This window comes from Beta vulgaris, chromosome 9 (genome assembly GCF_026745355.1).
Source record: "Beta vulgaris subsp. vulgaris cultivar EL10 chromosome 9, EL10.2, whole genome shotgun sequence".
In the NCBI taxonomy this organism is placed as follows: Eukaryota; Viridiplantae; Streptophyta; class Magnoliopsida; order Caryophyllales; family Amaranthaceae; genus Beta; species Beta vulgaris.
This window is the reverse complement of record NC_079210.1, coordinates 49,457,742-49,484,520: the sequence shown is the minus strand read 5'-3', so window position 1 is coordinate 49,484,520 and position 26,779 is coordinate 49,457,742. Positions and strand designations below refer to the sequence as shown.

General features: G+C 41.6%; 2 protein-coding genes across 4 annotated transcripts; both read right to left on the bottom strand.

The window, feature by feature from the left end:
* Positions 1 to 29: 29 nt before the first annotated feature.
* Positions 30 to 23,817, bottom strand: LOC104904456 (kinesin-like protein KIN-12D). Of its 3 annotated transcripts, XM_057391701.1 has the most exons (5): positions 23,319 to 23,817; positions 1,208 to 1,634; positions 1,013 to 1,120; positions 809 to 930; positions 463 to 720 (listed from the first exon to the last, which is right to left on the bottom strand). In XM_057391701.1, the coding sequence occupies exons 2-5, from the start codon at positions 1,577 to 1,579 to the stop codon at positions 573 to 575; spliced, it is 750 nt and encodes a 249-aa protein (XP_057247684.1). In that variant the 5' UTR covers positions 1,580 to 1,634; positions 23,319 to 23,817; the 3' UTR covers positions 463 to 572. The 3 variants fall into 3 exon arrangements, with proteins under 3 accessions (XP_010691008.1, XP_057247684.1, XP_010691007.1); XM_010692706.4 differs by lacking the exons at positions 463 to 720; positions 23,319 to 23,817 and adding an exon at positions 30 to 372 and having other exon boundaries at positions 1,208 to 3,190; XM_010692705.4 differs by lacking the exon at positions 23,319 to 23,817 and having other exon boundaries at positions 1,208 to 3,253.
* On the bottom strand, positions 17,751 to 19,213 carry LOC125493140 (uncharacterized). Its single transcript, XM_048636119.2, has 3 exons — positions 19,100 to 19,213; positions 18,595 to 19,023; positions 17,751 to 18,519 (listed from the first exon to the last, which is right to left on the bottom strand). Exons 1-3 carry the CDS (start codon positions 19,190 to 19,192, stop codon positions 17,800 to 17,802), a joined length of 1,242 nt encoding a protein of 413 aa, XP_048492076.2. The 5' UTR covers positions 19,193 to 19,213; the 3' UTR covers positions 17,751 to 17,799.
* Positions 23,818 to 26,779: the final 2,962 nt, after the last annotated feature.

Sequence of the window (26,779 nt, the reverse complement as noted above, 5' to 3'; positions counted from 1 at the left end):
ATCACACAAATGAAGGCATAACACAGAACTTGCTATAATGAAGGCATTTAGATGATAATGCACATTCAAAATTATACGTAAGGTTACAACAAAAGAATTAACCTATACAAGCCAGCAAACTACGCTTATATTTACTGGTTAACGTGATACATAATACACATCTTTACAGTTTAGCAGGATGCTAGCAACTCACTGTTATACAAGGCCTAATTAGAACTATATGGCTTGACCAATCCTATCGATCAAGTGCGGAAAAAATGGTGATTGAGAACCTCTTCTGGGAGTTTGCCGATTATCCCCTGACCTTGAGCCGAATGGTGAATGATCTGGCACGAGTTCTGCCATCCGGATTCGTTCATTGGTGATTCTATGCTGTAAAATTTAGCAGTTTACACAACTAATTCAGTACTAAAACCAGAAAAATATAGAGATGGGCCAGAAAACTATAGGCATGCTAATCGATTGAGTCAAACTTTGATCGAAATGAGTTCAAAATCGGCTCTATTTATCACTTTTCACTTCTCACTAAATTTGGTCTATCTATTACTCCGCATTAAATTCACTCTATTATATCACTCACAGAAACAATACGGTTTCAGCCTAATAATTTTACATACTACGTTACACCAAGTATCTACGTCTTTGTTTTTCAATTTTTTCTCAAGAGCTTGTATGCGCATTGAGGCTTCTCTGAGATTCTTTGATTTTTCATCGAAATGCCTTTGAAAAAAATAATTGATATCAGCAACTCATTCAAGCATTCATTTACAGCGAAAAGATATTGAATTGCGAATTGCTACTCACAGACCTTTTAATGTCTGCATCAGTATTCTCAACATTAAGCATCTGGGTTTTAAGGGACTGAAGCTCCAATTCTAGCTCCTCTCTCTGCAACCTTTGCTTTTCAACTTCTCCTTTCAGAACATCAACCTGAATTGACAAATACAGTATATAAGAACTCAATAATGCACTTTTTTCAATGAAGAGACAAATTAATTCATTGAAAAGGCACCTTGTTTTCTAATACGCTAATGGTAGAATCTAATTCTTGCACGGATGTTTCTAAAAGCTGCACCTCTTCTTCTTTCTCTTCAGCATATAACCTTCTAGATTCAGCAATCTGCATTTTAGAAATGGAGAACTGGTCAATGCATCTAGCTCAAAACAAAAGTTAGTTGTGCATGGACATAATCTAGGTTCCAAGTACCTCCTTAGCTTCTGCAGCAACAGCTTCATTCTCCTCGGCGAGAGCATGAGCATTTTCAACCTTTCCTTCCAGGACCAGTAGATCCTTCTGAAGCTGGTCCTTTTCATTGTTAGCTTCTTCCAAGTTGCTCTTCAAAGATTCAACTAAATCATTCACATGGCCTAGAGTGTTCCCCATTTCAAGTACTTCATTTTCCAAACTGTCAATTATGCTCTTTTTCTCACTCAGTTCTCTCTCGAGAGAACTTCTTGCTTCCATAATATCTTCCACTTGAGACCTCAGCATCAAATTGTCATCAGTGAGCATGTTTACAGAATGGTTGGCCTTTTCCAAGTCCATCTCCAACGCAGATACCGTCTCTTCTTGCCTCATCACCTTAGCTTCAAGTTCTTGGCAATAAGTGACTGCTTCATCAAGTTCGTGCGATCTTGTAGCTAATTCACTTTCAGTAGATTCTAAAATAACTGTCAACTCTTCTATACAGAACTTGACCATGCATTCAAATGTCTTGAACCAAAATTACAGTCTAAACAAAACGGAAGATTCCATAAAAGGGGAAACATAAGAATGCTACACAAATAAAAAAAAGATGCATAAATTACATGACGTTTACAGCCCGTTCGGTAGTCGTTAATAAATTGCGGCAATGAGAATGAATTTTAAGTGTAATTTCATTAGGGAAGCACCTTTAAAATCTCCGTGGGGAGGCATTTTTCCATGGGCAAACAATCTCACCCCTAAACTTGTGTTGTCTCCAAGGGGAATCAATTGTCATTACCATTCATTACCACCTACAAGGTGGTATTGGATGGGAATGAGAATTCAAGAAGGAAAGTGGACACTTTAGGATAAATTAGCATTACCATGGGAATGGACAACAATATTTTTCACAAATTTGCGCACAAATTCGTTCTCATTAACACCATTTACAACCAACTACCAAACGGGCCTTTAAAGTGACACCACGACATAAAATGGAAACAATAAAGGAGGTGGATTTAACAATATGCCTCGCAAATGTATTCACTCAGTGTGTTTCGGCTAGGTGAATTTTTCTTTGCTTGGATATAACACGGAAGACCAAATCTTTCTGTTTGGGCTTATTTCCTGGTTTAAGCTTACCAAGGATAATCCAGCCCAATAAATGCCTTAGAGCTTCCAGTGGGCCCCACCTGTGATGGTGCATTCCAGCTGTCAATGCCCCCTAGCTGGCCTACAGTTGGGAAATCCCCAGCACTATAAATACTCAACCCCCTCATCAATGAGAAGGTATTGAATTCTTACCTAACAAACCAGAGCATCTCTCTCTAGACTTTATCTCTCTAAGCTTGATCACTGACTTGAGCGTCGGAGAGGCGATCCCGGAACAACCCCCGGGGCAGTCTAACCGTTACTTTTGCAGGATTCCGGCGTACGGACTTTGACTCAGGACATTCGAATCTGACCCGGTACTCCCTAAGCAAAGGAATCGCAACCCTTAATTTCTAGACAGAAACAGTTTGGCGCCGTCTGTGGGGATAGTACAAAAAGTTACTTCGCCACCACTCACTCAGATTTATTCATTCAGCTACTCAGCTCAGAACGCCAATTGACCATGGCACCAACCAAAAACACTCGCGGCAAGCCAGCCTCCGAGCAGGTCTCTCGGCCAGAGAGAGGCCACTCGCCCGCACATAATCGGGATCCCCCAATCCCCCGACCGGAGCGAGGCCATTCGCCTGCGCATAACCGAGAGGCCGAGCGGACTCCCTCACCGGCTCGGAGGTCACCTACCGTCCAAACTTTGGACCCTCGGTCAGTGATCCCAGCATATCCAGCATGTGGAGCCTCAGCCGCTCTTCGCGTCTGACCTGGCCCTTATCACGGCTCAGCTCCAGGAGACATTCCAAAAGGGTATGATGGACATGATGGCCATGCTTCAGCAGAGGCAGCCACAACAAGTCGTCCCGCTCAATCAGCATGAGCCCAGGGAGCGCACGGTCGTCCGCTCTCAGAGGGACAACTCTCGTTCTAATCGAGACCCGCAGCCTAGCCGGCCACGGTCCGATGCGAGAGACCCGAGCCACCGGGAAAGAGAAAAGTCAGCGCGACAGGGGTCGGCCCGTCAGCATGCGGAGACCCATGTATCTAAATCCCCAAGGGGGGTGCGGGTCGGAAACCCCAAGATGCCCGAGAATTCCTTAACAACAAGAAGCGCCTCAGCCAAGGCTATGACGCTCGGGAGTTCCTCAGGAAGAAGCAAATGACCGAGAGGGCCAAGGGGACTCGGCTCATTCTCACCCCCAGCTAGCTGGAGGAGGGCTCAAGTTCCTGATCCCCTTCAGTCAGGAAATCCTAGGACTCAACCTCCGGGTAAAATTAAAACCCCCTGATCGAGCCATTTGCGGGCCTAACCGACCCAGATGATCATATGGCTAGTTACAAGGCTCAAATGAGCGTGCAGACAAGCTGCGAGGCCACTTGGTGCCGCTTCTTCCCTACCACCCTTAGAGGGTTGGCTCTGAATTGGTTCCAAGAACTGCCGGCGGGGGTCATCACTGACTTCGCCATATTGGAGCACCTCTTCATCCATCAGTTCGTAGCGGGAAAGAGGCAAAGAAAAACCAGCCTTCACCTCATGGGGGTGAAGCAAGACAAGAATGAATCCTTGTCGGACTACATCAAGAGGTTCAACGAAGAGTCTCTAAAATAACCGACCTACAGGACGCTGTAGCCTTCGCTGCCCTATGTCCGGCCTCCAACCGGGTCGGCTCAGATGGTCATTGGCCGAGAATGAAGTCAAAACTTACTCGGAAGCCATGGCTCGGGCTCAAAGATTCATCCAAGCAACGGATATCTGCCGTTACTCGGACGAGGTTGGCAAGAAAAGGAAGGATGAAGGGAATCACACGGGTCAGCCTAAGCATCAAAGAACAGGGGGCCGAGGGGATCGGCTCACTGATAATGGCAACGACCCCCGATTCAATAAAAACCGGAAGGAAATCTACTTTGGCATCCGGGACAAAAATTGGCTTCCCAGGCCAACGCCCATCCGGACGTCATCGTCTCGGAGGACAAAATTTGTGGTGTGACTACCACAAGGAATGTGGTCACACCACCAATGACTGTCGGGAGCTCAAGAAATCCTTGAACGGTCTAGCCGACCAGGGCAAGCTCGACCACTACCTCAAGCGCTTCGAGCGAGGAAAAGGGAAAGCAAAAGGTGGGTCAGTCGAACAGTGGGGACACCGAAGGCTTCATTGGTGTCATCGCTGGAGGATTTGCGTCGGGAGGCCTAACCGGCCGACGCGCAAGGCTCACCTCCAGAACCTTAAACATCAGGTGCTTGATGTTCAGCTCCCCGAGCAAGCTGCCCCGTCATGACATTTGGGGAACCTAGTCGGACGTTGCGGTTCCGCACGACGACCCCCTTGTCATCGAGCTCAAGGTAGCGAACACAAAGGTAAAGAGGGTATTGGTGGATAGCGGCTCATCCGCTGATATAATCACCCTTGACTGCCTCAAAAAGCTGAAATACACCGAACGGGATGTTACCCCCATGGCTCAGCCGCTCATAGGCTTCGGGGGCAACTCTGTCCACCCGGTCGGATCAATAAAATTACCCACTCGGATGGGTGAAAAGGGTAAGGGGAGAAGCCTACCGATCGACTTCTTGGTGGTAGACATCCCTTTGCCTTACAACATAATAATGGGGAGGCCCATGCTAAACAAGGCCAAGGCCGCCATCTCCACCTACCAGCTCCTCTTGCAGTTTGAGACTGATGACGGGAAGGTAGGAAAAATTCAAGGCGACCAACAGGCCGCAAGAGAGTGCTATGTGAATAGCCTAAAAATACCGACGTCCAAAAGGACTCGGACAACGACGTCCAAAAGGACTCAAAAAAAGAAAGTATGAAGGGGGTCAGCCCTCAACGAGCCTCGGGGTGTACATAACTGAAAACCCCAAGCAATATGAACGTCCTCAACCAGCCGAAGAGGACGAAGAAGTCGCGATCGGCCAGGACCCCGGTCGGACTGTCAGGGTAGGCAAGGCCATGGACTCGCAAACAAGGCAAGATATCATCCAAGTGCTCACGGAGTACCAAGATGTCTTTGCCTATGAGGCCACAGAAATGCCGGGGCTCGACCCGAAAATCATGTGCCATGAGCTTAACATCAAAGAGGGTTCAGACCTATCAAGCAGAAGCTCAGGCACCAAGGTCCCGAAAGAAATGCCGCGGCAGCAGCAGAAGTCAAGAAGCTGCTCGAGGCGGGTTTCATAGAAGAATGTCAATACTCGGAATGGCTAGCCAATGTTTTTGGTCAAAAAGCCGAGTGGGGCATGGCGAATGTGTGTCGACTTCACCGACTTAAACAAAGCCTGCCCAAAAGACAATCACCCTTTGCCAAAAATCGATAGGCTGGTCGATTCAACGGCCGGGCACGCCCTTCTCAGCTTCATGGATGCAAATGCCGGCTACCATCAAATTCCCATGGCCGAGAAGGATAGGGTTCATACCGCGTTCATCACTCCTCAGGGTGTCTACTGCTACAAAATGATGCCATTCGGCCTCAAAAATGCCGGGGCGACATATCAGCGAACCGTCAACAAAATCTTCAGCGACCAATTGGGTCGGAACATTGAGGTGTATGTTGACGATATGATAGTCAAAAGCAAGGCCTGATAAGCGCATATATGTCTATATTTTTGTCCTCTAAAATTAGTCTTATAGTTGTCTTCTATGTGTTATTTTATAATATTTATTGACTTTTATTAATAAGTGACGTATTTATGTCCATATTATATTTTATTGAATAATTAGCTTAAATAGTATGTTATTTTATTATAGGTATTTTACAAGTTCAACTTGCTAAAGGAAGACAACAAGACTAAAAGAAAGAAGAGAAGAAAAGAAAAGAAGAAAAAAAAATATAATAAAAGTGAGCCCAAGCTCACGTGAGGTTGGAAGTAAAACAAAGAAGACAAAGAGATTTGTAAACTTCTTCACATCTGTATACTCAGAATCCAAAAGAAACAAGAAGTTGTTTCTATTTTCCTACTTCCACGCAAGAAATAGCAATAGGAGATATGATTTTATCTCCTCAAATTTTCAAGATATGCTTGTTTATCAGATTTTCAGTTACGAAAATCTATCTTTTTTTTTCTATCTTCTACACAACTCGATATAAATTCACCAGTTCTCGGGGATGAAAAATACGCACACATACAAGAGAGTTTGTGAGAGTGAAGAAAATAATCGGGTTCGTCCAAGATCGACAAGTTGATAGGAATTGAAGAATTATTGCGTTCGGAGGCGAATTGAGGGTGGCGGCTACATCAATTCGGGTCTACAGTCATGAGTTTTCTCTCTCTTCTATTTTCAATTAGTTGTTCTTGTGATTGAACTGGATGTTATCTGAATTTATTCATATTTTTGGTTTCTTATATTTCTATTATTTGAGCCTAATTGGTTGATGCTGAGTTGATTGAATTTAATTGTTTAATTTAGTATTTATACGTTTCATACTATTGTTGGTTGGTTATGAAATTTGATATCTTTACTTGTAATTGGACGCAATTAGTTGTTTAGATACTCAAATTATGCTATACGACTATTAGGCGCGGCGTTTAATGGTTGGATAGGAAGACGACTTGAGATTAATAAGAGTGGGCGGCTCATCTTAATAATCTTAAGTGTATGAATTGTGCTAATAAAACAAGTTTATTAGGGTTGGATTTGTCTTAGCAAGATTCTAGATTTTTAGTGAGTAAGACAAGAATTGATCGCGGCGATAATTCACCAATCTAAGTGCTAAATTAACTATTAAAGTGGTCTCATTTATAAAGGTTAAGAAGCTAAATTATGACTAAACATTTCTATGATCGAATCGGGAATTAATAGAGTTTGTGTGTCGTCACTTTTAATTATTAGTTTAGTAGTAGTTTTAATTTTACTTCGTCTAAGTATTTGGTTACAACCGAAACCCCCCTAATCGTATATATGTGAATAGTGTAAATAGTGTAAATTCGTATATAATATATGTTTTTGTCACTTAGTTGAATATTTGAGTTTAGGAATTATAATAATCTTCTCGTGGGATCGATCCTTTCTTACCTTTGTACTAGTTATAAACATTTTTTAAGGTTAAAGTTAGGTATTATAAATTATTAATTTGTGTACGGTAAACGACTCGTATCAAATTTTGGCGCCGTTGCCGGGGAGATTATTTTTTTAATTCCTACCATGTTAAAGTTTAACTTGGTGTTATAAGGTTTTTTTTTTTTGTATAGCTGTTTTTTTTAGATTTTATCCATTTTTGTTATCTATGAGTTATGAACTATACAGCTTCACTTCTAAATGTATTTACAAGACAATGCTTAGTTATAGTGTTTTCACAGTTCTATGATTAATTCTGTGTTCTTAGTTGTACTATTTTTGTCAATCTGCTATAGTCACAGGTTATACTTAAAACTCACAAAGTATAGTTCGACATGTAGTAGGACAATAAATTTCACTTAGTAATAATCTGATTAGGTAGATCTTACATGTGATTTTAATGATCTTTATTTGTGTTAATACTTAATCTGTTTAGAGATAGGCTTTTCAATGTGTTAGATGGGTTATAATAAGTATCCCTTGTTTCTTTGCCAAATTTTGCAAGGTATAATCTTGTTTTCCTTTCTTGCTTATTTTTAAGCTAAATATCTTTCATCTGGTAAGTGAATAGTTATGAGCTTATATTCAGTTGGGAAGCATTGTCTTATGCATTTTTTTAGCACTTCCTATCTCTCGCACCTGATAGAGTTTCATTCCTTAAAAAAAAATAATTGAAATTGTAACTTACCAATTCTTACTTGACTGACTAGATTTGAGTGTGCAAGGGTGAAACGCATATGCTTAGTTTGTCATAATACCTGATCACTCTTCTTTTGTATGATATGATAGTTCAAATATGGAAATGATTTTTAAGCATATTAAGAGTCTGTATGGCAGTGATTTTTCACACAGAATTATCTTTTTCAATATATGTTCATATTATGCTTGCCATAACATAACTTTATCAATAAAATTTAGAAGTTTATACGACAAATTAGTTTTAAGAGGTATATACTATGTACCAATTCAGGTAGTCAGAATTTAAGAATCTGCTGAATTTAGCAGAGTGATATCTCATATGGTATTATGGACAGTGGACTTAACAACAGATTATTGACCTTATATGTGAGTTTTGCTGTGTTTTTATATTTCTAGGTTCTACTTAGAGAACGGCTTTCATGTGTGATTGTTGGGTTACAATAAGTATATTGCTTGTTTTTGACCATATTTTTTTTGCGAGCCATGAGTTTCTTTAACTCAACTTAGACTGAAATGTACTTTCTCAAAGTCGAGTCTTAGAGGGTCTCTGCATAAATTAGTGTTTAAGGATAAAATATAAGTAGGGGTGCTTAATGTGTCCACTAAATGAATACTATAATAATAGAAAAAAAAAAGTTTCTTCTATACACTTAAGCTAGATTGAAGGTCTGCATATATGTCTACGGCAGGGCAATTTATCAATATCCATATTTTGGTGTACACAGTTCATTACTTTATTCAGCTGTTATTTAAATAGCCTTGATTAATACTACTTTTTTCTGCTGTTTTTGGTGAATTTTTTGCATTACAAGATTTAATTGTTAGTTGCAAGCAAAAAGTTTTAACAAGATACAGGCGAGATTAGTCTTGATTTAATGAATGTATGTCCTGCTAGTTTCATTTTTTTTTTAAACCACTACATGACTAGCATACTCGCATAGCACTGCATAGTTGCTTTTCTTTTAAAAGTAAAAAATTGCGTCATGGTTCATAATTATAATTCGAATAATGATATGCAGACCATATGTTAATTATATTTTACTTCCTTAGTGTTCTACACTCATGATTCACTTTTAAGTGTGGGGGGAAGACATCCATTTCTGCTTATATGGTTTTAGCTATTATTCCCTGGATATTTGGTGTTTATACATAAATTACAGAATTTCATGAACTTCACTCTTAAACTTTCTCTTTTCTATTTTCAGGTGCATGAGTTTGGATTTGGCAACCAAACTTAAGCGTATAAACCTGTTTATTAAAACTCTAAACGAAGCTAGCCGAGAAATTACTTTACATCTTTCAAGACAGACCACGTGAAGATCAGAGATGGGTGATGAAGAACCTTAAGGAATTAGGAGCTCCTAAGCTAGATGATGAACCTCTCTGCATTTTTTTCCAACCTTGGAAAGACCTTTGAAGCTGAACTCAGGTTTTCTTTAATCTCCTTCCCAAATTTTATGGGAACGCAGTGAGATCCTCATAGACATTTAAAAGAATTTATAGTTGTTTGTTCAACCATGAAACCTGAAGGAATTGAACAAAATCAAGTAAGATTGCATGCTTTCCCATTTCCCTACATGATTTAGCTAAAGATTGGTTGTATATATGTCTTCTGGTTCCATTACGACTTGGGACGCCTTACAAAAAGCTTTTCTGGAAAATTCTTTCCCGCAAGTCGTATTGGATCCATAAGAAGGAAATATGTGGATTAGACAACATAATTCAGAATCACTTTATGAATATTGGGAACGTTTTAAAAAATTATGTGCTTCCTGTCCACAACATCAAATAACTGATCAACTGTTAATTCAATATTTTTATGAAGGATTATTGCCTAACGATAGGGTATGATTGATGCTAGTGGTGGCGCATTAGTAGACAAGACACCAACTCAGGCTAGGAATTTAATTGCTAACATGGCCCAAAACACTCAACAACATAGCACTAGAAATGATGTTAAAAGGGTAAATGAAATTGACTTAAGTGGTGTTAAATCTCAATGCAAGAAAATGCTCAACAAATTGCTACTTTGACCACTTTAGTGTCTAAATTGTTGTTGGAATGAGTCTAAGCTAGAGTATGTGGTATATGTTCTGAGTTTTCTCATGCCACTGATGCTTGTCCTACTTAAAAACTGAAGATGTTAATGCTTAGGAGGTTTTCCAATCAAAGAAAATATGATCCTTATTCACAGACTTATAATGAAGGTTGGAAAGATCACCCAAATCTTAGGTATGGAACTAGACCACAGTTTTCACAAACTAATCAACCTAGGCAATTTGATGTACAAAATCCTCCACCCCAATCTTCTGGCTCATTTTTAGAAGACATGATGAAGCAACTTGCAACTCAAATAGGCCAGGTACATAACCAAAATATCGAGTACCAAAAGAAAACTGATTCGCATCTTCACCACCTTGATACACAAATCGGTCAGATTTGTACTTCTTTAAGTAATATAGAAAGTCAGGTCTCAGGAAAATTACCATCTCAACCTCTTGCCGAATCCAAATAAACAAGTAAATGCAGTGACAATCAATAGAAAAGCAACCAAGGGGCAACCTTTAATACCTATTAATGAACATGAATTTGTTACTAATCTAAATAGAGAAATGCAAGAAAATAGAATTCCATTATTAGATGCGATAAAGGCGGTTCCTAAATATAGCAAGTTATTCAATGAACACTTCACTAATTTAAAAATACACAAGAGTCATCAAGTCTGTTTGACACCCATTATCCTACCACCCCCAAAGTGTGAGGATCCTGGCTCATTCTCGATTCCATGTAGGATAGGTGGGCATATGTTTCTCCAATGTATGCTAGATTTAGGTTCTGCAGTTAATATTATGCCAGTTTCCTTTTATGATGAGTGTAAGATGGGTCCATTAAAAACATCTCATGGGATACTTACTATGGCTGATGGTAGTAATGTTAACACAATTGGATTGCTTGACAATGTTCTTATTCAGATTAGACACATGTTCTTCCTAGTTGATTTTGTTGTTCTTGATACGAAGCATGAGTCTAAAATATTGCTAGGCAGACCATTCCTAAAAACTGCAAAGGCATTGATTGATGTCGCTAACGATTATGTTATTCTTGAGAGCAATGGGGAGCGGATGCAGTTGAACATATTTGAGGAACATACTTTCAATATAAAGGCAAATGCTACTGATTATGCTACTTATTGTCTTGCACAAGTTGGAGAAGAAAATTTGGAGACTTTATTAGATGAGATGGCCAACACTTTAGGCCTCGGACAATTGTTCCTAACTGCTCTAAATGAGAGTAGTCTGCATGAATGAAGAGCATCTTACGTCGAGCCAACGACATAAACTAAAGGCGCTACTTGGGAGGCAACCCAAGATTCATTCTCTTTCCTTTCGAAGTCTTTTTTTTATTTTATTTTTATTTTTTCTTATTATTTTTTTTGGCAGATGGCTTGACATGAGAATGGTAGCATTATACAACATCATGGCTGAGCATTTGATGCCTTCTTTGAAGAGATATTACACAACCAGCTAAGTTTTCTTCCCTATTTTCAGTATCGCGTTTCATTGAGGACAATGAAAAGTTGAAGTGTGGGGGAGGCTAAGTCTTTGGAGTATTTGATATTAATATCCTGGGAAACAGGTTTTGACATAGTTATAAAAAGTGGGATATGTCCTGTTTTAGGGGAGGTGCTGCCAAATTTTCTGCAGAACTTTTATTTTATTAAGTACTATATTGAAAAAAAAAAAAAAAGAAGAAATTGTGCTTTTGCTTGCATTAGTTATAGAACTTTAGTTGCATTTAATTTAGGATTTCCACCTCTTAACTTCCTAAGGAATGGCGATTAGTAAGTTGATAAGAAACTCTAATCTAACTTGTTTTTAAATAAAATAATTTTTTTGAAATAAAAGATTTTGGGAATGTTATATAATTGGAAACGGATAATCAAACTTGAGAGATTTATAATACAATTGAAAAAAAATTATCTTGCTTCTCTTAAATAAGCTGGCTAGATAAATAGACCGAACCTTGTGAGCTTCTGAGCCTATTAGACTGACACATCTGCATCAGTCTCATTATTTTCTTTCTTGTGTGATAGTTCCTCAATGAAGTGTGGCTCTTGAACTTGACTTGGTACTCTTTGAGACTTTTGTGACAAATGCTATGAAGAAATGATTTAGGCGTTCTTTTCATTTTTTTTTAGCCTCAGAGATTTTATTTCATATAATATTTCCTTTGTTTAGCCCTTCTGAGCCTTAAAATCCCGTTTTTATTTGCTAACCATACATTACAAACTTGCGGCCTCCTACAGATTATACCCATGCTTGGCTAAGGGGAGTTATTATATATTGAGTTTGTATTGTAAGATTGTGATATATTGTTGAAAAAAAAAAGAGAAAACAAGGGTTATGAAAACATTATTATTATTGAAAAATATCAAAGAAAATATATGTTTGAAAGTCATAGAACGATGAAAATGCTATGAAATATCCATATAAGTATTATAATGGCATTACATGTGAAGGATATGGTGAATAATATGAAAAGAAAAAAAAAGTGGAGTTTGTTGTGAGTGGAACATCATAAGTCATGTATTTTTGCTCCCTTTAGCTCGGCTTATAATTAACTCCACATTCCTAAATATTATTCCTACCCTTTAGCCCTGGCCACGTTACAACCTTATGAAAGACCTTTTGATCTTTATGCATTATGTCACTTCAAAGTGGAGAATTGAGACGATAGTCAAGTTTAAAGAAATATACTTCATTTTGAGTCGACTCGGTTATAGGTTTGAGTGAATATTATTTAACCCCAGACACATGAGAGTTGAGTGTTTTATTTATTCCTGTGAGGGTCTATTTATTGAACTTGATACGCATACATTTGTGGATTCATGCTGGAAATTTTTGAGTTGCAAAAGATAACAATTAGTTCATGAAGTATTATGAGATTTGATAGTTCGATTGTTTAAACACCAAGAGTATGACATCTCCATTAACATTTTCTCAACGTTTTTCTGACTAACTTTAAAATGTTTTAGTTTCTTGTAGTGTGCTTATCTAATTTCGTTATTTCCGACAAAGAAAATTGAGGTGGTATATTAGGTCTTGCATTTAGTTTCTGTCATAAGAATATCCATGTTTGCTAGTTGGTTTGGGAAACTATGTTAATAAGGCTTTGTGGGTATGCCGTCTGAAAATCCTCACGAGACCTTACTCGTCCACTAGGGTAGCCTAGGGGTTTAAAGGGCTTGTTGCACATGCTAAGTGCAATCGTGATTCCTACGACAGTGAGTTAGGTTTATTGCTTTCCTAGTATAGTTTTACTTTTATTTTAGTAGTATTTTGATCGAGGGCGATCAAAAGCTAAGTATGGGGGAATTTGATAAGCGCATATATGTCTATATTTTTGTCCTCTAAAATTAGTCTTATAGTTGTCTTCTATGTGTTATTTTATAATATTTATTGACTTTTATTAATAAGTGACGTATTTATGTCCATATTATATTTTATTGAATAATTAGCTTAAATAGTATGTTATTTTATTATAGGTATTTTACAAGTTCAACTTGCTAAAGGAAGACAACAAGACTAAAAGAAAGAAGAGAAGAAAAGAAAAGAAAAGAAAAAAAATATAATAAAAGTGAGCCCAAGCTCACGTGAGGTTGGAAGTAAAACAAAGAAGACAAAGAGATTTGTAAACTTCTTCACATCTGTATACTCAGAATCCAAAAGAAACAAGAAGTTGTTTCTATTTTCCTACTTCCACGCAAGAAATAGCAATAGGAGATATGATTTTATCTCCTCAAATTTTCAAGATATGCTTGTTTATCAGATTTTCAGTTACGAAAATCTATCTTTTTTTTCTATCTTCTACACAACTCGATATAAATTCACCAGTTCTCGGGATGAAAAATACGCACACATACAAGAGAGTTTGTGAGAGTGAAGAAATAATCGGGTTCGTCCAAGATCGACAAGTTGATAGGAATTGAAGAATTATTGCGTTCGGAGGCGAATTGAGGGTGGCGGCTACATCAATTCGGGTCTACAGTCATGAGTTTTCTCTCTCTTCTATTTTCAATTAGTTGTTCTTGTGATTGAACTGGATGTTATCTGAATTTATTCATATTTTGGTTTCTTATATTTCTATTATTTGAGCCTAATTGGTTGATGCTGAGTTGATTGAATTTAATTGTTTAATTTAGTATTTATACGTTCATACTATTGTTGGTTGGTTATGAAATTTGATATCTTTACTTGTAATTGGACGCAATTAGTTGTTTAGATACTCAAATTATGCTATACGACTATTAGGCGCGGCGTTTAATGGTTGGATAGGAAGACGACTTGAGATTAATAAGAGTGGGCGGCTCATCTTAATAATCTTAAGTGTATGAATTGTGCTAATAAAACAAGTTTATTAGGGTTGGATTTGTCTTAGCAAGATTCTAGATTTTTAGTGAGTAAGACAAGAATTGATCGCGGCGATAATTCACCAATCTAAGTGCTAAATTAACTATTAAAGTGGTCTCATTTATAAAGGTTAAGAAGCTAAATTATGACTAAAATTTCTATGATCGAATCGGGAATTAATAGAGTTTGTGTGTCGTCACTTTTAATTATTAGTTTAGTAGTAGTTTTAATTTTACTTCGTCTAAGTATTTGGTTACAACCGAAACCCCCCTAATCGTATATATGTGAATAGTGTAAATAGTGTAAATTCGTATATAATATATGTTTTTGTCACTTAGTTGAATATTTGAGTTTAGGAATTATAATAATCTTCTCGTGGGATCGATCCTTTCTTACCTTTGTACTAGTTATAAACATTTTTTAAGGTTAAAGTTAGGTATTATAAATTATTAATTTGTGTACGGTAAACGACTCGTATCAAGGCCCAGTCGGATCACCCTGCAGATCTGAAAGAAACGCTGAGCACCCTAAGGAAATACCGAATGATGCTCAACCCTAAAAAATGCGTCTTCGGAGTTAAAGGGGGAAAGTGCCTCGGATTCTCGTAGATGAGAGAGGATAGAGGCCAACCCGGACAAAATCAAAGCGGTCTTAGAAATGAAATCGCCTCGGAATGTTCGGGAAGTACAGCGCCTAACCGGCTGCTTAGCGGCACTCGGTCGGTTCCTCTCCCGGTCGGCCGATAAAAGCTTGTTGTTCTTCAAAGCCCTGAAGCGAAAAGAGTTCGCATGGGATGACGAAGCCGAGCAAGCCTTCGCTGACCTCAAGAATCACTTGGCATCTTTGCCCAAATTGATCTCCCCCTTGCCGGGGGAACCCCTGTTTATCTACTTGGCTGTCTCGGACTACGCTCTTAGCGCCGTCCTGATAGCCGAGCGAGAAGGAAAGCAACATCCGGTGTACTTCATCAGCCACGCCTATAGGGGGGCCGAGGCGAAGTACAGCGATGTCGAAAAAATGGTCTTTGCCTTGTGTGATGGCGAGCGGAAGCTCAAGCCCTATTTTCAAGCACACCCCATCAAAGTCCTAACCGGACAACCGCTCGGAAGCTTATTGAGAATAGAAATCACTCAGTCGGATGAGTGATTGGGCGACCAGTTAGCAGATTTTGGGCTCGAGTTCGAGCCCCGAAGAGCCATCAAGGCCCAAGCACTCGCTGACTTCATCACTGAATGCGCAACTCGACCCCCGGTCGGATGCAAGAGGAGTGGGAATTGCTTGTTGATGGGTCATCCACAAAGAGTGGATGTGGAGCCGGATTGGTCATCAAACCTCCGGTCGGAGAAAAAATTGAATATGCTGTTAAATTCGAATTCTCGGATCTAACAATGAAGCCGATATGAGGCTCTCATCCTCGGAATCAGCTATGCATCCTAGCTGGGGCAACCTCAATCTAGCCAAGTCCGACTCACAACTCATAGTGGGTCAGATTTCCGGAGACTATGAAGCAAAGGAGGATAACATGAGGATGTACTTGGCCAAAGCCCGAGCTGTCATTGCAAGGTTGTCCGGATTCCGGATACCCACATTCCTCGCTCGGAAAATCAGCAGGCTGATGCATTGGCTCGGATGGCTAGCTTCGCTGAAGGGTCCCGCCCAGAACCATTACTTGGGAAGTGTTGAAGGAACCTAGCATAAATGCTAAAGAGAGCTCGTACTCAATCGATCCTCAAACTGGATGGGTGAAATTGTGGAGTACTTGCGAGACGGGACCTTACCCGTGATCCTAAAGAAGCCGACCGGATTAAGCATAAGTCTGGTTGGTTCCTTTGGCATGAAAGGCAGCTCTATAAAAAGTCTTTCACTCATCCCCTCCTCAAATGTATAACTCCCGAGGAAGGAAATTATGTCCTCCGAGAAATACACCAAGGAGCCTGCGGAAGCCATCAAGGGGGTCGGACTATAGCCGGAAAGGCGCTAAGAGCAGGGTACTATTGGCCTACCTTAAAGGCTGATGCCTCGGACTTAGTCCGACGGTGCCCCTCCTGCCAAATTCACTCGGACCTACCAAGGGCGCCGGCCACTCCCCTCACCACCATTCAAGCAGTCCTGCCTTTCGACAAGTGGGGCATGGACCTGCTCGGACCTTTTCCCCCGGCTTCTGGGCAAAGGAAGTTCCTAATTGTGGCAATTGATTATTTCACCAAGTGGACCGAAGCCGAGCCACTGCGTCAATTCTGACAAGCAGGTTCAGTTGTTCATATGGAGGAACATCATTACCCGGTTCGGAATTCCAAGAGCCTTGGTATCAGACAATGGCCGACAGTTCAACAGTGGGCCGACTCGAGAATATTGTGCCCGGTTCGGCATTCAAACAAGGTTTTCAGCGGTCTCCCGCCCTCAGACCAATGGGCAAGCCGAGTCGGCTAATAAAATTGTCCTGAAGGGTATCAAGAAGTCCCTTGATGCCGCTAAAGGGGCATGGGTAGACGACCTACCTGGAGTACTCTGGTCGGCTCGAACAACGGTAAAAGAAGCCACGGGGCACTCTCCTTTCGGCTTGGTCTATGGAAGCGAGGCGGTTCTTCCGGTCGAGGTGGGAATTCCTTCCCCTCGGATGACATTCTATGAGTTCGACCAAAATGAAGAAGAAAAGCCCATCAACTTAGACCTATGCCAGAAACCCGAGGCAATGCTTCTACAAGCCATCCGGTACAAGCAAAGATCACAAGGCATTTTAACCGCCGTAAAGCCTCGGCCAATCAGTCTAGGCGACTGGGTCGTCCGAAAGGTCGAAGCTACTGGACTTTCCCATCTCAAAGGGAAGTTGGGGGCAAATTGGGACGGCCCTTACAAGGTTACAGAAATCATCAAGCCAGGGACTTTCCGACTCGAATCTCCCGAAGGGGTCCCCCTGGCTCGGCCCTGGAACCTAGACAATCTCAAAAGATTCTATGTATAACTTCTTTTTCGTTACTTGCACTAGGGGCATGATGTAAGGCCAGCACTACCTGGTCGGTTTAGCAAGCAAATCAATTGTAACTCGGACTTAACCAGTCCATGTACCAAGTCGGTTTTATACCCCAGAAATGAAAGACTTAACCAGTCTAAATTATTTTGAACAAAAAGGCAAGCAAAACTTAACCAGTTTATTGTCTATTGAATGTTGTAATATTGCAAATAACGAAAAATATGCGACAAATGACGAGTTGCAAAATAGTAGTTGTATTCCAATTGATTAAAGTTGTAAAATACAACCAAAAGTTTACAAAAGTTGGGGGTCGGAAGGCACAAAAGCTAAAAGGGCCGACAAGGCCAAAGTTAAGAAAATAAAATCCTATGGAAGCTAAGTAGAAGGACCAGTGGCAGGCTGCTCGGCCGCAGGTTGCTCTGGTGGAGGTGGCTCGGTGCTCCCCGCATCTTCCTCTCCATCATCGGAGTCGGAGTCAGAGTCACCGTCCGAGCTCAGCTCTTCGGGCATCCCGGCTTTGATCTCAGCTGCCTCGGCATCGGCCAGCTCCTGGTAGCGAGACCAGACCGAATTCCAGTCGGCCCCGGGACAAGAATCAGCAAAGGCCACCTTAAGCCTACCAAGCGCCTCGTCCTCGCCCATCTTATGGGAAGACTGGCCCACGTCGGCACAGAAATCGGTACAGTCATCCGACTTCTGCCAAACTTGGAACCACTCCTCCTGAGAGCGAGAAACAGCCGCTTGGGCTTCCTTCAATTGAGCCTCGGCCGAAGAGAGTTTGAGCCGGACCTCTTCCAAGTCCTTCTCGGCCTGAGCCTGCTTGGTCTCGGCCGTAGCTTTGGCGGACTCAGCGTTGTCCTTGGCAAGAGTAAGGTTGGTCCTTTCGACCTGCCAATCCTCCCTCTCTTGCTTCCAGGTCGCCTCGCCCTTCTCGATCTTTTTGTTGGCCTCCTCCAAGCGGAGCTCGGCCAGACGCTTAGCCTCCTTCGCCTGATACACTTCATCAAAGTGCGACCGAGCCGCCTGCTTCAGGTCCGAGACCTCTTGTACCAGGGCGAGCCGGTCTTCGGCCACCTTAGTCATTCGGATGGAAAACTGCAAGAACAATAAACAACAGTTAGAAGTTGGCTAATAAAAAGCAAGTAAAAGGACGGAGAAAGATTCACTTACGTCCATCCAAGAGCGGAAGAGCTCACTCGACTCATTCCTTGGGTTGACCTCATTGATATGGTCCCGGTCCGTTTGAGTACATAGGATCTCCAACGCATCGGAGATCCTCTTCTTCTTGTCCGTCTTGGACATTTGCGTAAACGGGACCGGTGCCTCGGATAAAGAGCGCTCGGTCGGAGAATGGTGAGAGGCCCCCGGTTCGTACCCCGGACTCCGAACAGGCTCGAAGTCTGAAGGGTGGACCGAGACATGTGTCCCCCCACCTTCTGAATCGGGTCGAGGACTATTCACCTCGATGCTAGGATCTTTTCTAGCCTTCTTGGCGGCAGCCTCCTGCTCGGCTCGGGCCTTCGCCAAAGCCTTTTCGGTCATTTCAACCCTCTCCTCGGTGCGCTCCTTGCGCTTCCTCGGTTTGGGGTTGGAAGGATCCTGCAAAACACATTAAAGTTGGTGAGAAATTGCAAAACCTAAAGTTAAACCGGGTCGGAAGTAAAAGGGTTCTCACTTTTGGCTTCGAAGGCTTGTTAATCTTGTTGGCCTTCATCTCGGCCCTGATCCGAGCCGCCTTCAGTGCAGCGGAGGTCAGTCGCTCGGCCATCTCTTGGTCAGTTTCCTTTATGTAACTAAGGAGCTTCTGCAAAAAGAACAAAAACACAGTTAGCAAAATATAACAAGTGAAAGCGAAAACAAGTCAACCGGACCCCCTTTTGCCGAATTACCCTTGGGAAAGGCCGGACTCAGGCCAAAGGCAGCGAGGAAGTGCTCGTTCTTGAACAATTTGCAGCTCGGGAGCCAGTTCCCCGCTACGAACACTTCGCCGCCATCAACTATCTTAGCCTCCAGTTGAAAGTAGATGGCGGCCACAGCTTCCTCGTCGGATAGCTCTGGCACCTTGAAGTTCAAGCAGTGGTTTGGCTCGGATGACGGGGGCACGGTGGGGATGCCCCATTCCCCACCATAGTACACAAAGGCGAATCCTCGGCGGAACCCCTTCTGAGAGGTGGGGAGATCAAGAACAGTACGATAGCCCCGCCGAGCCTGAAAACACCACCAGCCCGGACCATGATCCCCGGCTGGCATTTCGAACAATTTGTACATATGCCGCCAAAGGGTCAGGGTCGGCCTGACACCGATGATGCTACAGATCACCTGAACCGCTAAGATCCCACCCCAAGAGTTTGGGGAGAGCTGACCCAAGCACATGTTGTAGGCGTTCAGAATGTCTTTCTCGAATTGGGTCAGCGGGAATCTTAGGCCTAGTTCCATTGCCTTGTAATAAAATGCCGTGCATCCCGGCGGTGGTGATAGGATGGTATGGTTGGCATCGGGTCGGACAAGGATGTAGGGGTCCTTTATTTGAAATTTGGCCGCTTGGCCTCGGGCATCTTAGCAAAGCCTTTATTAAAGACGGAAGTGGAAACTTTGCTCCCGGTCCGCCCTTCGGATCAAGCTCCGGATATACGAGCCTCCCGGACGTCGAAGCTTCGCCTTCCTCTCCCGATAGCTATCCTAACTACACCATCAGACAAATATTTGTCTAAGTAACTCCTCGAAGAAGGATAGGCCAGGGACACCTCCCAGGGTAGGGGGATGGTACCCTCGGCCTCCTCCTCCTCGGCTTGCGAAGGAGTACTGGGGAGGGAAAGCGCCTCAGGCACGCCGAGGGATCCGGGCAACTTATTAAAGTTGACACCAAAACCATTCCCATACCCTCACTTCCTCGGCTAAATTATAAGGAGGTGAGGGAGGGGGTGTCACTGACTCGGACGAGCTCCCCATTATTTATCAACAGAAGGGGGTCGGCCGATTTTATTAAAAGAAGAGAAGAAAAACTTAGCGAAAAACAAAACAAGTGCGTACCTGGTCGGACGAAGAAGATGGGCTCGGACTTAGAGAGAGAAAAATGCTCTAAAGTAGAGAGAGAGAGAGCAGAAAACTCAAATTTAGAGAGAGAGAGAGAATTGTAAAAGTGACAAAAATCTCTCCCCTCTCTCCTACTTATAGGCAAATCCTCGGTCCCCGTGCTCCACGTCACCTCTTGGACCGGGCCTTGTGTCTTCAACACCTTAATGGGCCTCCCAACTGCCCAAAACTGTTCAAAAGGCACAACCCCTCGGAATATCAATCGTCACAAAAGTCATGAATAACCGAAGTTGAATCGCCACCATGTTTTCAAGCACCCCAATAATCCACCGTTGCCACGTGGCATTTGGGTTCCCAAGAAACTATTAAGTTCACCAGCTCAATATTGCCAGTTCATCAGCTCAAGGTTACCCACTCGGTCACCTCAGCCAGTGGTCCAAAACCTTAGGCACCGGCTCGGCCCTTGGAGGCACTCCTCCTTGGTTGAGTAAGTCTCCTAAGTCCCAGATTGACTTAGCAGAGCAGGCACCGCCTGGACAAGCATGGGGCTCATTGGCCCCTCATCCGAGCCGCGTCCACCTAGCTCAGCCCTTGGAGGCACTCCTCCTTGGTTGAGTAAGTCTCCTAAGTCCCAGATTGACTTAGCGAGAGCAGGCACCGCCTCGGACAAGCATGGGGCTCATTGGCCCCTCATCCGAGCCGCGTCCACCTAGCTCAGCCCTTGGAGGCACTCCTCCTTGGTTGAGTAAGTCTCCTAAGTCCCAGATTGACTTAGCGAGAGCAGGCACCGCCTCGGACAAGCATGGGGCTCATTGGCCCCTCATCCGAGCCGCGTCCACCTAGCTCAGCCCTTGGAGGCACTCCTCCTTGGTTGAGTAAGTCTCCTAAGTCCCAGATTGACTTAGCGAGAGCAGGCACCGCCTCGGACAAGCATGGGGCTCATTGGCCCCTCATCCGAGCCGCGTCCACCTAGCTCAGCCCTTGGAGGCACTCCTCCTTGGTTGAGTAAGTCTCCTAAGTCCCAGATTGACTTAGCGAGAGCAGGCACCGCCTCGGACAAGCATGGGGCTCATTGGCCCCTCATCCGAGCCGCGTCCACCTAGCTCAGCCCTTGGAGGCACTCCTCCTTGGTTGAGTAAGTCTCCTAAGTCCCAGATTGACTTAGCGAGAGCAGGCACCGGCTCGGACAAAGCATGGGGCTCATTGCCCCTCGTCCGAGCCGCGTCCAACCGGCTCGGATAACCATGGGGCTCATTGGTCCCTAGGCCGAGCCGTTCACTAAACTCACCTCTCCTTGAGGAGACCGGGTCGGCACTAAGCCACCCCTCTCCTTGAGGAGACCGGGTCGGCACTCAAGCCACCCTCTCCTCGAGAGACCGGGTCGGCACTAAGCCACCCTCTCCTTGAGGAGACCGGGTCGGCACTCAAGCCACCCCTCTCCTTGAGGAGACCGGGTCGGCACTAGCCACCCCTCTCCTTGAGGAGACCGGGTCGGCACTAGCCACCCCTCTCCTTGAGGAGACCGGGTCGGCACTCAAGTCCACCCCTCTCCTAGGGAGACCGGGTCGGCACTAGCCACCCTCTCCTATAGGAGACGGGTCGGCACTCAAGCCACCCTTCTCCTCGAGGAGACCGGGTCGGCACTAGCCACCCCTCTCCTTGAGGAGACCGGGTCGGCACTAGCCACCCTCTCCTTGAGGAGACCGGGTCGGCACTCTAGCCACCCCTCCTCCTTGAGGAGACGGGTCGGCACGTCCCTCCTTTCCTGCCTGAGAAGCAGGGCACCTGGGTTCCAAACTGTCTAGGTTCCGCCACGAACTGGAAATATTTCAGCAAGGCCTCGATATTTCCCATTCCTGGCGTGGGGCTAATTGTTTGGGCTTATTTCCTGGTTTAAGCTTACCAAGGATAATCCAGCCCAATAAATGCCTTAGAGTCCAGTGGGCCCCACCTGTGATGGTGCATTCCAGCTGTCATGCCCCCAGCTGGCCTACAGTTGGGAATCCCCAGCACTATAAATACTCAACCCCCTCATCAATGAGAAGGTATTGAATTCTTACCTAACAAACCAGAGCATCTCTCTCTAGACTTTATCTCTCTAAGCTTGATCACTGACTTGAGCGTCGGAGAGGCGATCCCGGAACAACCCCCGGGGCAGTCTAACCGTTACTTTTGCAGGATTCCGGCGTACGGACTTTGGACTCAGGACATTCTAATCTGACCCGGTACTCCCTAAGCAAAGGAATCGCAACCCTTAATTTCTAGACAGAAACACTTTCCAATGTCGAAAAAAAATTGTGCAGCCTCAAGCTTAGGTCAAAAAAGCAATAAAACATGTATAGTGACACTAAGATGAATAACAGACAACGAAACATGAGCTTCAACATGTGTTTGCGTTTCAAAACTCGTATATCGAAATTAGAACTCATAAGGCCATGCAAAATGAAACTAAACACGCTTTCCATCAAAACAACCGCAAGAATCTAGCTAATTCTTTCATTACAGGAACAACAAAATTCACTGAACTACTAACACATTGAAAATCTAAGTCCAAAATACTTGATTTTTCCAATCTAATTCAATCTATACATAACAAAACAATACAATTAGTCTAATTGTTAATACATAAACAAACAAAAACCACATAAACAGTAAGAAAACTCAATAAAACTCAAATTCAGTCGAAGAACTCAAATTCATCAAATATTCGAATTCATAGACAGTAATAATCACTGAAACAACACAATACATCGCCATTAAAACACGAAATTGTAAGAAAAAAGCAACAAATCTAAAAAAAACGAGAGAGAGAAAAAACAAAACCCTAGGTAAAAGCGAAGGTGTAGAAAAGTAAAATATACCAGGAAAAGAAGATTGAGAAGAAGGAAAAGAAGGAGAAGAATAATCAGGAGGTGCAGAAGAAGAATCAGATAGAGTTCGAGGTCGTTTATTATCTGCGTCACTAAGAAGACGCGCAGCAATTGCTTGTGCTTTTTGCTTCGCAAGTTCAACTTGATCTTCTATCTTTCTCTTTCCTCCTCCTCCACCACTTCCGCCATTATTAGTTCCCAAAGACTCCATATTATTTCTCTCTCTCTCTAAACTTCTTCAATGGCGGACTCGATATTCCAGAACCTTCGATAAATAGGTATTAATCTGATTTTAGAGAGAGAAAAGAGAGATTTATGCAGGTTAATCTGAGAGATGAAGGTTGGAAGATCCGAGAGAAGGAGGAGAGAGAAAGAGGTGAGGAAATTTGGGGAAGAAAGGGTGAGGCAGAGAGAGACGGAGGGAAAGAAAGTAACAAAAAGGACTAGATGAGTAGTCACAAACTCACAACTCACAGTGGTGGTAAGTGTTACTGTATTATACTAATAGAGATACGACGACGTTATACTGACTTTGATCAATCACATGCTCTCCCTATTTCCCATTTGGGCCTAATACGAGAACTTATGGCCATGCCCATATGTATGTAAGGGTGTGAATATCGCTCATACTCACCTCCAAACTTCAGATTGTGTCACATCAGCTTTCCACTACTTTTTAATTCTACAGACTCACTTCAGACTCATTCCAATTTTATACTCTATCCCTCAAACTATCTCCAGACTCACTTCACTTTATTTTATGTATTCTAATTATTTTTTTGTTTTCAATACCATTATATTATGAAAATGTAATAAATTAAAATTACTACCAATAAATAATTAGTTAAATGAAAAATTACTTGGTGAAAAATTACTACCAATAATTAATTAAAATTACTACCGTTGGATTGGAGCTTAAACAAAAAAAAAATGCAGGTTTACGTTGCAGCTTAAACAAAAAAAAAATAAAAAATAACAGAGCAGGTTTACGTTGCACAATGGGGAAGAAAAACCAAAAAGTGTTGTAATACTTGGTGGGGCCCACACACATGAGTCTTAAGACGAATTTAAATTTCCCAAACTCATCTCAAGACTCCTTCACCCTTTCTCCTTGAATATCCCTAGTCTTGTTCAAGACTCACCCAAATCTTGTCTCAAGACTCAAGCTTAAGACTAGGGATATTCACACCCTAACGGTTGATCAGCAGGTGACAACCTAGTGGTGTTAGGCTATGTTCAGTTATTTTTGCTTATTTCAGATCTAATCAGATCAGATCAGAAAAAATAAGTTCAGATCAGACCAGTTCAGATCATGCTTATATTTAAAAATCATTATTACTATTAAATGTCTTTCATTACATATTAGTAAAAATTATAATAATTGAATATTAATAAAGTACTCATTGAGGCAAATCAAACAATACCCCCACATGACTATATTATTTCTTATATATTGAGAAAAATCTAAAAGATAAGATCTTGTAAATCAGATCAGATCTGATCAGATCATATCAGATTAGAAAAAATAAGTTCAGATAAGATCAGATCATAAAATTTCAGGTGAACTAAATATAGCCTTAGTATCATCTCTAATTTTAGAGATTTTGGGATCGAGTCTCACTCTTTATAAAAGGGATCTCCAATTTTCCTTTTTTCTTGCTTGCAAGGGACTTCATCTTACATTAAAATATATATATATATATATATATATATATATATTTATATATATATATATATATATATATATCTATATATATATATATATATATATATATATATGTAACTATTAAATAGCAAGTGATAACCTAGCAGTGTTGACATCACTTTCGATCTTAGAGATTTTGGGATTGAGTTTCACCCCTTGCAAGAAGGGATCTTCAATTTTCCTCCTTTCTTGCAAGAGGCTTCATACTTCCTCCTTAACAAAATAGATGTCATACTTTGAGAATTACATTAATAACCTAGTATATTTGAATAATTTAATTTTTACTAATACACAATTAAATTTATTAATGGTCTAAGTACTGCATCGACAAACGTAAAAATCAAAGTGTAACATTTATTTTGTTACAGAGGAGGCAGTATATATCCAATAGATTGGTACTCTTGTTTCCTTAAGGTGGCATTATTTTAAAGAGGTTTGGATAACATGCATATTGAGTTTTATTTTTTAAAAAATATATTTTTAGACTGCAATAAATGCGTTGATAGGTATAAATATAATTAATAGTTTTTTGGTCCAATTCATAGTGTTAAGAAGGGGAAGAATCCTCACGTATATATGCCAATAGAGGAAAATCCAATCATCACTTAATCAATAAGAATGCAACAATCCAGTTATTGATAATTTATGGGGGTGTTTGGGGGAGAGAGTTTTAGAGAGAGTTTAGAGGGTTGGAGAGAGTTTAGAGTTTTGACCAGTAAAAACTCTAACTTGGGTGTTTGGTGAGAGAGAGGATTAAAGAGAGTTTTGTACCGAAAACTCTGATCAAAACTCTATTTTGAAAAAGCTGGGTAGAAGAGCTTTTTCATGAGAGTTTTGGAGAGAGAAAAAACAAATGACTATTTTGTCCATATAATTAACACTAAAATTTGTTTTTTAAAAAAACATATGTCCATAAATGTCATTTTACATGCTCTAAAAAAAAAAACTCTAAACAATCAGCTAAGTGTTACCAAACACCTTTACACAACAATTATTTAAATCAGTAGTCAAATCCTCTGATGGCCTGTTTGGATTCCAGAATTTCATTTGAAATTCTGGAATTGGGCCAAATCACTTGTTTGGTTCATCTAAGAATTTGAAATTGTATTTGGCCCAAATCCAAGACTCATAAGAAGTAAGGCATAATTGGAGAAGTTGAAATCCAACCAAAACATATGTCATTTCAAATCCAAAATAAGTGTAGTTTATTTCTATCTCCTCTCTCATCACTCTCCCCCTTCTTCTCTCCCACCATTAACAATACCATTACAAACATGTCCAAATTATGCATTTGAAATTCCTAATTTTTCCCAAACAAATCATTTGGATTTGAATGTGGGGATTTACAATTCTAGAATTGAAATGAAATCCATGTTCCCAAACACAACCTGAATGAAAAAGTAATCATCTAACCACAAACTCTAAACTCTAATCTCTAAACTCTAATCACCAAACATGGCCTATGTATCTGTCTTTAGTTTCACTTTCTATTATGATAATTTCGCAATTGCTCCAAGAACCGGAGCTTCTAATCCAGTACTTTTTCTTACCACTATAAAACCAAAACATTTCCTTTTGGTATATAAAGGGACTACTGAACCTAGAAATGCCTTTAGGGTCTGTTCTCTTCGGCATAAAACAGCTGAACTGAACTGAACTGAATTGAATAGTGATATGTGAGAGTAAAAGTATTTGTCAAGAGCTGAACTGAACTGAACTGATCTGAACTGAACTGAAAATAAGCCGG